General features: G+C 35.0%; 1 protein-coding gene across 2 annotated transcripts in view; it reads right to left on the reverse strand.

Moving 5' to 3' along the window:
- The window catches only part of LOC116742984 (histone-lysine N-methyltransferase SETDB2-like), an 82652-nt gene that overhangs the window by 55516 nt on the left and 14652 nt on the right, over positions 1-12484 (reverse strand). For both annotated transcript variants that reach the window (XM_032610928.1, XM_032610926.1), the window contains exon 5: positions 9351-9447. In XM_032610928.1, the coding sequence (XP_032466819.1) occupies positions 9351-9447 (97 nt within the window). The remainder of the gene's footprint in view (positions 1-9350; positions 9448-12484) is intronic.

The raw sequence follows: 12484 nt of genomic DNA on the forward strand, positions 1-12484 counted from the left end.
AATTTAAATAACCACATGTAGCTAGTTGGTACCATACTGAATGCAGATATGAGGTGCCCCATCCTTTTTTCAGCTGTATAGTAATCCTCTACATAAATTCCACAATTTATATAACTAGTCTTCTATTGTTTTCAATCTTTTGCTATTACAAATCATGATGTAATAAAAAACCTCATATATAATAATTTCATACATGTGAAGATATCCCAGAAACCAGACTGCTAGGTCACAGGGTAAATGGATTAGTAATTTTGTTAAGATTGCCTAATTGCTCTCCATGGGGTCAGCCTCTCCAGCAATTTATGTGAGCACCTGCTTTCACAGAGGCTCTTGATGCTTCCAGATTTCTGATAATCTAGTAAGTGAAAGGATGTCCTATAATTTATAAATCTTTTAATGTTGGAAATATTTGTTTCCAATTTTTCTCTGTGTTACTACTTTGATGAATATCCTCATACATAAGTCCTTGACCAAATTTCTTTCTTTTTTTTTTTTTTGCAGTACGTGGGCCTCTCACTGTTGTGGCCTCTCCTGTTGCGGAGCACAGGCTCCGGACACGCAGGCTCAGCGGCCATGGCTCACGGGCCCAGCCGTGAGCTGCGGCATGTGGGATCTTCCCGGCCCGGGGCATGAACCCGTGTCCCCTGCATCGGCAGGTGGACTCTCAACCACTGTGCCACCAGGGAAGCCCTGCAAATTTCTGATTACTACCTTAAGATACATTCCTTTAAAAGGAATTACTTGGTCAAGGGGAATATACATTAAGAATAACTTCTTATTAAAAAACTTTCAAACATACACTTAAGAGTATTCTTTTCTCATAAAGACTGATATACTGGAACCTCATGTACTTGTAAGAACTCCAGAATTCCCAGCACATAATGACTCTGTCCAACCCTCTGCGCTGAGTGATAACCAAACTCTAGCAAGGCTTCTAGCAGCATAAGGACATGCATGTCCCTAGGATAACCCCAGCCTCTCAACAAATTGCCTCCTTGAGAAAGCTCAAGGCTGTTTCTTCTAGCCAACACCTAAAGACAAGCCCCTGACCTTTCTTAGAACATTTACTAAGGTCTTAAAATTATGAATCTTTCCTGGGTCTCTCTGAGATGTATGTTTCTGTAACTCAGGAATATTTTTCTCAAAAACCTGAAAGCCATTCTTTTGAAAGGTAATCATCAGGAAGGACAGGGTCTCTGTCCTCCAGTCTCTGTGGGAGGAAAGAATCCTAACGATGACTGCCAGCCAGCACACACAGCTGGCCTCATGGGCATTCACAGTGATTAACCTTCAGTAAGTTTTCACTTGAGCCCTGGCTTGTACTCCCTTCCTTACTCCTGCGTTGCCCTTTGTTGCCAGTCACCTCAGCACAAATCGCGATGGAGCTCAGCTCGTATTCCTACTGTCAGTAGTTAGTGAATAAAACCTGTTTCCACCACTATAGCTAATGTCTGGCTTTATGTTTGACACTTATTACCAGGTTTTAATAATTATCAATATTTTGCCTATTTTATTTAATCTATTCTCCACCCCTCTTGCCCCACCCTGAAACACTGGAGTATTTTAAAGCAAACACTTATCTGAAATAATTCAGTATGTATTTCTAACAAATAAGTCTTTTTAAAAATACATAATCTCAATGGCCCATCTTCACATTTCCCCGATTGTTTTAAAACCTGTTTGAATCAGAAACAACCCCTACACTCTGTATTTGATTCAGGTGTCTTTTATGTCTCTAACCTTATGTAGTGCTCCCTCCCTCTTCATTAATGACATTTATTGGTTAAAGTTAAATAAATTGTGTCACTTGTCCTATAGTAGTTCCCACATTCTGGAATCTGGCTGATGCCTTCCATGTGGTGGTGTCATTTAACTCACCCCCTTCCATTCCTGGCAAAGCAGTAGTCAGTTCTAGAAGCCTGATTTGATTCAGGTTCAATTTTGGTGGGGGGTTGGGGGAGATAATTCATACGTGGTGCTATGAATTTCCTATTGCATCACATAAGGAGACAAACAATGTCTGATTGTTCACATTTAGTGATGCTTAGATTTATAAGTGGGTTTGGGTGTTTCCATCCATTTTAAAGCTCCTCACTTTCACTTAACAGTTTTGGCATTCACCCATGATCGTTGTCTAGACCAGTGCTACGTTCAGGTGTGGTGGTGCCAGTTCCCAGTGGTTTTTTTTTGTGTGTGTGTGTGTGTGTGTGTGTGTGTGTGTGTGTGTGCGGTACGCGGGCCTCTCAGTGTTGTGGCCTCTCCCATTGCGGAGCACAGGTTCCGGACGCGCAGGCCCAGCGGCCATGGCTCACGGGCCCAGCCGCTCCGTGGCATGTGGGATCTTCCCGGACTGGGGCACGAACCCGCGTCCCCTGCATCGGCAGGCGGACTCTCAACCACTGCGCCACCAGGGAAGCCCCCCAGTGGTTTTTTAACAATTCATGGTAAGTACAAAAATTGAAAGTGCAAAAGTTTAGAAACTTTTACAGCAATTTAACATTGCTGCAACATTTTATGCATTTTACAAGAGCATCACTCCTCAATAAGTTAGAAGTTTAAAACAAAACACCTGTTCTGACCACAATTCATTTGAGACCACTGGGCTAAGGCCACTGTTTCTTTGGGGTGTGGTGGGGTGGGGGTAGTAGTTGTAAAAATAGCAATCTTCTAATTCTATCATTCCTACTGCATTTTCTGGCTAGAGTGCTTTCATAAAGAAGAAATTTTACTCATCAATTCTTGGGTTACCCTGAAATACAGTTAGTATAAGCAGGCAGATTCTTGATTCTTTTTCTTTAATTACTAATATTCAGAATGATGAGTTGTATCCTAGCAACTACCAAAGTGACAGATTTTTTTTTTGCTTTACAATGGTGTGTTAGTTTCTGCTCTATAACAAAGTGAATCAGCTATACATATACATATATTCCCATATTCCCTCCCTCTTGCGTCTCCCTCCCAACCTCCCTATCCCACCCCTCTAGGTGGTCACAAAGCAGGAGCTGATCTCCCTGTGCTATGCAGCTGCTTCCCACTAGCTATCTATTTTACATTTTGTAGTGTATGTATGTCCATGCCACTCTCTCACTTCGTCCCAGCTTACCCTTCTCCCTCCCCCTGTCTTCAGGTCCATTCTCTATGTCTGTGTCTTTATTCCTGTCCTGCCCCTAGGTTCTTCAGAACGTTTTTTTTAAATTCCATATATATGTATTGGCATACAGTTTTTTGGGGTTTTTTTTGGGATAGCTTTTTTGCTTTCTGTCACAAGATATCTCAGGTCTGGAATCAGCCATTTCTCTAAGGGACTAAGGTTCCATTTAATGAGAAATGGCATTTAGAGACTACGATCATGGTACTAGGAGGTACACATATTTTAATCAATAAAAAATGCCAAACTGCTTTCCAAAAAGGCTGGACCAATTTATACTCTCATAGCATGGATGAATGCTCATCTACCTGAATATTATTTTAAAATTTTTCATCAATTGGATAGGTGAAAAATATTTTATTACCTCAATTTTTTTCTCCAAATAATAAGGAGTTTGAACATAATTTCATGTTTATTTTTTTTTTCCTTTTGGCTAACTGTCTATTCATATGCTTTGTCCATTTTCCTATTGGGGGCTTGTTCATTCGTTCGTTCATTCATTCATTCATTCATTCATTCTTCCATCAACGATTTCTTGAGTGCCTGCTATGCACCAGGTGCTACGGAAAAAAAGATGAGAGCTCTGTGATCTCAAGGAGCTTACATTCTAGGCAGTGAACTAAGTATTTATAATAAAGTATAAACAATATTATGAATAATGCCATGATACATAATGTGATAGAAAGATATCTAATATTTATTATTTTTCTGTTTTTTAGGGTTCTAATTTTATACTTAATTTTTCTATGGTTTGAGAGTCCAGTTTCATCTGGAATTTATTTTGATGTAACACGAAGATCTAACTTAAATTCTCCAAATGATATCCAATTGTTCCAGAGTCTTTTACTGAATACCTCCTCCTTTCACCTTCTGACTTTTGACTTACTAAATTAATCATATCTCAAGTTCTTAGAAATACATAAAAATGTCCTCTTATTTTCTAGACTTATTCTGCCTTTTGATCGAACTGTTAATTCTTATACCAATATAACATTGTTTTCCATACTATAATGGAACATTTTGGTATTTCTCAGGGCAAGTCCTTCCTCACTATTTTGCCTTTTAAACATGTTCTAGGTGTTTTCTGATTTTTTTATCTTTTGAGATTAAATTTATAATGGCTCGCCAAGTTAAAAAAAATCCAAATGCTTGGATTTCATATGAAATTAAATCTATAAATTAATTTGGGAAGAACTACCATTTTTACAATATGCAGTTTTCCCATCCAGGCACATGGTAAGTTTATCCATTCATTAAAATCTTTAGAATTAATTTTCCTCAGGTATATATTTCTTGTAATTAGTGTCATTTATTTTACTTTCTGGTGTTGTGAATGGGGACTTAATTTCATATTTTCTAAAGGTATAGAGTTTCATATTTTTATTTTATGTGACTGTCACTAAACCCTCGTTTTAGCTTAATAATTTTACACTTGCATCTTAGATTTTCTAGAAGGATAAGACTATCTACAAATAATTTTACTTTGTACATTTCAATAATCATATTTTCTTTTACATTCTATTATACTGGCTAGAATTTCCATAAAAATACTGAATAACAATTATGATAGCAGGCACTTCTGTCTTAATCTTTATTTAAAGGAAATGTCTCTAAGTTTCACCAGTATATAGTACATGGATACTGGTTTAAGAAACATATTCTCTCCCACATTAAGAAAAAATTCTTCAAAATGGTACAGATGAACCGGTTTGCAGGGCAGAAATAGACACACAGATGTAGAGAACAAACGTATGGACACCAAGAGGGGAAGTTGTGGGGGTGGGATGAATTGGGAGATTGGGAATGACATATATACAAATATGTATAAAACATAAATAATAAGAACCTAATGTATAAAAAAATTAATAAAATTCAAAAAAAAGAGTTCTGTTTCTAATGGTTCATATTACTTTTAAAAGTCTTTTGGCATCTTAAGATAAGCTTTTTTTCCTGTGGTTTACTTCTGTAAAATAATATATTTCCTAATACTAAATCATTCTTGCTTGACTAGTATAAATTCTAAGTCATCTCATTAATATTTCTCTGGATTAGAGTTGCTAAAATTTTATTTAGAAGCTCCATATCCACAATAGTGATATTTTAAACTTTTTAGGGCCATAAACCCTTTGACAATCCAATGAAAGCTATGAACCCTCTCTAGAAATACACTATAAACATAAAACTTTGCATACCATGCAGGGCCTCCATTGTCTCTAGTTTAAGGACTCATCTTTATTATAGTTAACTCTATATTTAGATGGTTTCTATGCCATTGCCATTTCTTTTTTCTTTTTTTTTTTTCCACTGCCATTTCTTAAATACTATATCTTATACATTCTGACTCCTCTTATGGTCAGCAAGAGGATTTTTGAGAAAATTTTCCACTAGGTTATATATATAGATGTTTTCTGAGCTTTTGCAAAGGTGCTAGCCTGATTTTTGCTGTTTTGTTGGCTTTTTTTGTTTGTTTGTTTTGATACTTGTAAGATATTTATACTTTAAGACTGATATTAAAACTTTTTAAAAATCAATACTTATCTATTAGTAATTTTCATTTCTGTGGTACTTGGTAAAACCTTTTGCCTCCAGACTTGATATTTTCTTATACTCAGAAGTTACCTTCTTTGACTATTGCTTCTGCTTCACTTATTCTAGCTTCTTGTGTTTTTGTTCATTTGTTTGTTCTAGTTCAGAAAAAACAGGGCAGATTTTTCCAAAAGCAATGATTCTGTTAGGCAAGTTTACATTATTTTTTAATATATTGAGAACATCTACATTTCATATTTATTTAAGTACCAAATTTTTTAATGGAAAATATATGTATTTTCATTTTCTAGCTGCTGGAACAATTCTGAATCCTAGTTTAGACATTGTGATTTCCTGCACTGCCGTTGTAAGCAGTAGCACATTGGTCCTAACTCTGTCGCCTTAGCTTGAAATTCTTAACATTTTGTAAAGAACATTATAACATATGGATGATCCTGAAAATATTTTACAGTGTTCACTAAAATTGTTGGTTTTCTGTTAATAGCTTCTTTTTTGAGAACATTATTCATCATTCTCTTCTTTTTCTCACTCATTTGCCCTTTTCTTCTACATTTTGGGTAATCTTTCTTTTTTTTTTTTTTAAATAAATTTATTTATTTATTTATGGCTGCATTGGCTCTTCGTTGCTGCGCAGTCTTTCTCTCACCGCAACGTGTGGGGGCTACTCTTCGTTGCGGTGTGCGGACTTCTCAGGCTTAGTAGCTACGGCGCACGGGCTTAGTTGTTCTGCAGCATGTGGGAACTTCCCGGACCAGGGCTCGAACCTGGGTACCCTGCATTGGCAGGCAGATTCCTAACCACTGCGCCACCAGGGAAGTCCCGATTTGGGGTAATCTTAAAGATCCCAGACTATACCTTTAATTTCCTTAATTGACTTTCACAATGAATACTTTCTTAAAAGAAAGGCTGGGATAAAACCGATCACTGCACTACTATTTATAATAGTAAATATTTGGAACAATCTAATTATCCATCCTTAAAGGAATGGAATTAAAAAAATGTATTCTCACATGATGGAAATCCAAACAAGGAGATGAAATAAATCTGTAACACGGAAGCAACATGATTAGATCTCAAAACTAATGCTGAGTAGGGACTTCCCTGGTGGCACAGTGGTTAGGAATCTGCCTGCCAGTACAGGGGACACAGGTTCGAGCCCTGGCCTGGGAAGATACCACATGCCGTGGAGCAACTAAGCCCGTGCGCCACAACTACTGAGCCTGTGCTCTAGAGCCTGCGAGTCACAACTACTGAGCCCATGTGCTGCAACTACTGAAGCCTGTGCGCCTAGAGCCTGTGCTCTGCAACAAGAGAAGCCACTGCAATCAGAAGCCCATGCACCGCAACGAAGAATAGCCCTCACTTGCGCTGCAACTAGAGAAAGCCCGCCCATAGCAATGAAGACCCAACGCAGACAAAAAAATTAAAATAAATAAATTAAATAAAAAAAAAAACTTTCAAAAAACTAATGTTGAGTAAAACAAGAAGGTACATATATGAATATTTATGTAAAATTTAAAAACTATAATAGCACTATATATTATTTATGGCTATATAAATATTAAAAAATGAACTAGAAAAATAACTGATGATAGTGACTGCTCCTAGAGAAGCAGAGAGGGCAACGGAACTTTGTCATGGTGAGAAGTTAGGTATGGCTCAAAGAGATTATAGTGTTTTGTTTTCTTTTTAAAAAAGAGACTGAAAACAAATACAATGAAAGGTTAATAGCTGTTAATTCTGGATGGTGTGAGTATGGGTTTCTGCCATATCCCTTTTTATGTTTTCAATCTTTAAGATTTCTCAAAAAGGTAGCAAAAAATATTGGATGAGAATGCAGCTAAAAGATCAATGCAAATCCATCACCACCCATGGACTACAATGCAGTAGCACCTAATACATTAAAAATGAGGGGGGAAAAAAAAGCAGAAAAAATGAGGTAAGGTTATGTTTTCCCTTAAATAACTTCAGTCTGTTTTAGTATTTTTGAAACATGCTGGGGGTACATCCCATAGTAAGAAATATATTCTATAATGTACTTTTTGTTTTGTTCTTCCATTTAACTTCTATCTTCCTTAGCCTAGTCTACGTTTCTGTTTTTATTTATTTAGGTATCCAATATTTCCTTGTTTTTTGAAGCCTGTGCCTGGAATTGCTTTTCCCCTATTATTAAGTGCCAAGTTCCTTTCTACCACTTTTTCATTATCATGTATTCTGAACTATAAGCAGTACTATTTACTTGTCTACCTAAGATATAGATCCCTTTGTTTGGTTTCACTCAGTATTCACTGTAATAAATTCTCTTAGGCTCTCACAGCTTTGTTCTTTGTTTTGATATAGGCTAATTTACTCTCAAGTAATTTATATAGCTACAGTGTTGTACAACCAGTAAACTGAATGTTTCATTTCCCTTTTCAGCTTGACTTAGCCAACTAAATTATGTTCCAAACTGGGTTCTGTGGCATTCTTTTCTACAAATGTCATCATTTGATTTACCCTATTTTGGGGGAAGGGGAATATGAAATACTAATTTGAAGATTCAAAAAGTTCTTCTCTGAATATGAAGGGATTAACTTAGGGTATATGCAAGAGAGAAAACTGTATATAAGCTATCATTAGTTCTTAAATAAAAACTAAAATTTGTACAGTAATTTACAGTTTACAATGTATTTTTATGTAATTTCCTCATGTGACACTTAATAAGTACAGCTCTAAGTTAGTCATTACTGGAACAATAGACAATTAGAACTACTTACGACTAAAATGTAAGAGTAAACATGCTGGTAAAATCTGTAATTTGGAATTTAGGGTTTCAAGAAAGTTAGCTAAGCTGGCTTACAAGTACTCTTCTGGTGACTAATTTAATAAAAATCAAGAGGTGTAAGGCTCAGGTTATCAGGCAATTAACAAAGGAAAAAATCTTTTTATATTTATAAAGAAAAGTTAGAAAAGCAGAAAAACATGGAAATGAAATACTGATATGAACCTCAGAAGTGATTCTTCTCCTAAAAATTAATTAAAAAAAAAAAAAAGATTCTTTTCTTATCTATGCTTCATTCCATAAAACAAATGAAAGAAAACCAACCTACTACAAATCTCAGGAGTTAAGTAACCTAATTTCAATCCAATTTTGTGGGGAGGAAGATCAACTTTCTTACATGTATGAAGATACTTTACTGGAAAAAAACAAAAACAAAAATAAAGAAAACCAATCCTATGCACAGTGCTGTAGATCTAGTCACTGACCCTGCAAAAACACAAAAATGCTGTAAGTAAACAACGGATGCATAGGTAAAGCAGGGTTATCTGGTATTGTCTGCATCTTTCTGCCAGTCTCTGGGTAGGGGTAAACTGATGATAGTGACTACTTCTATCATTCACTATAGAGGCTTCTCTGTTTTTATTTGGCTTGAGAACTGTTTTGTCATTAGACACCTTGAACTACAAGGCAGAACATGGCTTCACAGAATGCCAACTGATTTCCCAGCTCTTGACAAGTCTGATGTACATAAAGTACACAACTTTTAAAACTTTTGATGGGAAAGCATCCTTTTTTATGTATTTTATCTACTCTTACGTCAAATGATTAGCAACAGTAAATCCCTTTTTGGGAGCAAAAGCATTAATGACATAAATAAACAACTTATATACATACAGAGGGGTATAGTCTTCTGGAAAGGAGTCTTCATGTGATGTAGAGGGCAATGAACTTGATTTATTTTCCTGTGCATTCTGGGTCACAGACGTATGATCTACATGAAAAAATTACAAACTTAACAAGAATACCAAGTTAAAAATCACTCACTGTAAAATCTAAATAGTATCTTTATTGACTATATATATATATATAGTCCTTAAGTCTGAAAACATATTAAGATTTCAAGATTGAGCCAAAAAATTAGGTGTCAACATTTTCAAAAACATTAAGAAAATAGGATAAAATAAAAGACTTAGGATAGAAGAGATTTCTACTGCAGAAATTATAGTCTGGCCGACCTTTATCTGAATTTTAATCAACCTTTAAAGTGAAACATCAAGTACCCCTATTTCTGCTTGTATTTTACAAAAAAACATAACTCTTAAAGGCTCTATTAAGGTCACAAAATTGAAAGTTTATGTATCTTTTGTTTTCTCATTATTCTATTACTATCTATTTTTGGGGGAGAGAGGGAGGTATTTGGGTACCTCTTTTTGTCTTTCCATTTGTATTTTCATATTTCTCTTAGTTTCTCCTATATCTTTCCACACTTAATTTCATCTCATTTGCTGTCTCTTCTTTTTCAACTTCATCTATTCTTTCTAACATGACTCCACTATAGAAATAAGCTATGTATTTAATGAAAAAGTTATAGATTTCCTGCTCCTATTTTGAAAAAAATGGATATGTAGAATATTCTATGTTTGGTTTTAAAAAATTGTTTTTAATTGTGCTTCCTCCTATGCAGCAGTGGACCTTAAGAAAAAAAGTATTCTCATCCTGCCTTAGATTATTAACTTGCATTGGTCCTTTAGTGCAGACCACTCTTATTAAAAAGAAAAAAAAAGTTTAAGTAAATAGAAGAATAGTTTAAGTTATAATCCAAGGTTATCCTTGGCTAATTAGAAAGCATAAAAAACCCTCTTTAGTTATACAGGTGAAAAAAGAAGATTTAAAATCTGATAGTTGAAGAGAGCTGAGTAAATAATATAATAACTGATTAAAAATTAAATAAGTTTAACAAGTTAAGAATTTCCCAGCTAATTTCTTTGAATGAGCCATATAAAGCCATATTAACAAATAGGAACAAAACAAATAAATATAAGCATAGTTAGAAATAAGATTTACTAAAAAACATGGAGATTTTAAATTAACCATTAGATAAGGGGAGAAAGGAGAAATGATAATTTCTTTCAAGAAAACAGTATCCAAGTCTTTGTATGGGGATATAGCAGATATTTACAGAATTATACACAATCAAAGAAAATTAAAGGTAATTAGTGGTTTGGAGAATTCAGGCTGGATCTGGGATAGCTTGTTTTGACCTCAACACCAAGTCCTTTTGTTTCCCCCAGTCTCAGTATTCCTTTTAATATAAATACTAACATGAATCTTTATTACTAGAAAGTGTTTAATCCTTACATATGCTAGCAATGTCAATTACATAACTCCCCAATTACTTTTAAAACATTGCTCTACCACTAGCAAACATATACTTTTATTTTGATAAATTTGTTACACTTCAGATGAACTATATAAAAATATGAAACTATAGTACTCAGTATTTCTATTGATGAAATCTTTACTTTAAAAGAACCAAAACAGGGCTTCCCTGGTGGCGCAGTGGTTGAGGGTCTGCCTGCCGGTGCAGGGGACGTGGGCTCGTGCCCCGGTCCCGGAGGATCCCACATGCTGCGGAGCAGCTGGGCCCGTGAGCCATGGCTGCTGAGCCTGCGCCTCCAGAGCCTGTGCTCCGCAACAGGAGAGGCCGCAGCGGTGAGAGGCCCGCGAACCGCAGGAGAAAAAAAAAAAAACCCCCGTTGCTTAGAATTAATTCCTCTTACCACCTCCTGCATTTAAAAGCTTCTCTTGCAAAGCAAATGTAATCCCTTAAGGATGTGTTGATTCCAAGTGCTATTGAAGGATACTGAAAGACTGTTTTCTTAAAGAATCTACTCTTCTAAAACTGTACATTAGCTACTGAAATTGAAAATACTTTTGAATAACAAAAGTTTTCTTTAAAATAAACTTGGGACTTCCCTGGCGGTCCAGTGGTTAAGACTCCTCTTTTCCACTGCAGAGGCATGGGTTCAATCTCTGGTCAGGGAACGAAGATCCCGCATGCCTTGGCACAGCAATCAATAATCAATCAATCAATCAATAAATAAAACTAAACTGATGATGTTAAGCCATTTTTCAGAGATTTAAAACCTTATGGCTCCAAATTATGAGTTAAAATAATAATTTGTTGAAATATTTACCAATATTAATTAAAATTTAGTAAATGTACCTCAACACTTTAGCAAATTAATGATAGTCTAAGATTTATAGGACAGTGATTCTGATAAAATAACTTGCTTTTTAATTAAAAAAATTTTTAATTGACATATAGTTGATCTATAATGTGTTAGTTTCTGGTGTACAGCAAAGTGATTCAGATATATATATATATATAAAAATATATACACACACACGTATTTTTTCATATTCTTCTCCATAATGGTTTATTATAGGATATTGAATATAGTTCCCTGTGCTATACAGGACTTGTTGTTTATCTAAAATAACTTTTCAATTTTTCTTTTTATAATCCTGGTACATTATCTTTGTTCAATTACTTCTAAAATAAATTTGTTAGACTGATGGTCTAATAATAATCTAGAAATGAAAAAAATTTCCATCAATTTATCTATACCAGAATGTGCCTTTTAGTATTGTTCTTTACACAAAGTATCAATAGGTTTATAGTGGTTTGGAGTCTTGGAATTCTATTTGCCCTTCTTATAGTAGAAGCGTTTTTAAAAAAGAGATACAATTCTTCCCGGAGAGGTTCAGTAAAGTATGCATTTCCTATGGCGTAGGACTTTTTGTTTACTAGGGAAACTGATTTCCATATATGGATCTTTCAGTTTTATTTTTAAACTGTCTTCAGTTAACTTGACATAATTAAGGCTGGCTTGCTTCAAAGAAAACAGCAGAGAATATTCTAGATTGGGATTAGAAATGTACATACCCTACCCCAATAAAGATGTTAAAAAAAAAAAAAAAAAAAAAAACTGCCTAATTTGTAATCTGGAAGAATTTAATAAAGT

Source organism: Phocoena sinus, chromosome 18 (assembly GCF_008692025.1).
Source record: "Phocoena sinus isolate mPhoSin1 chromosome 18, mPhoSin1.pri, whole genome shotgun sequence".
In the NCBI taxonomy this organism is placed as follows: Eukaryota; Metazoa; Chordata; class Mammalia; order Artiodactyla; family Phocoenidae; genus Phocoena; species Phocoena sinus.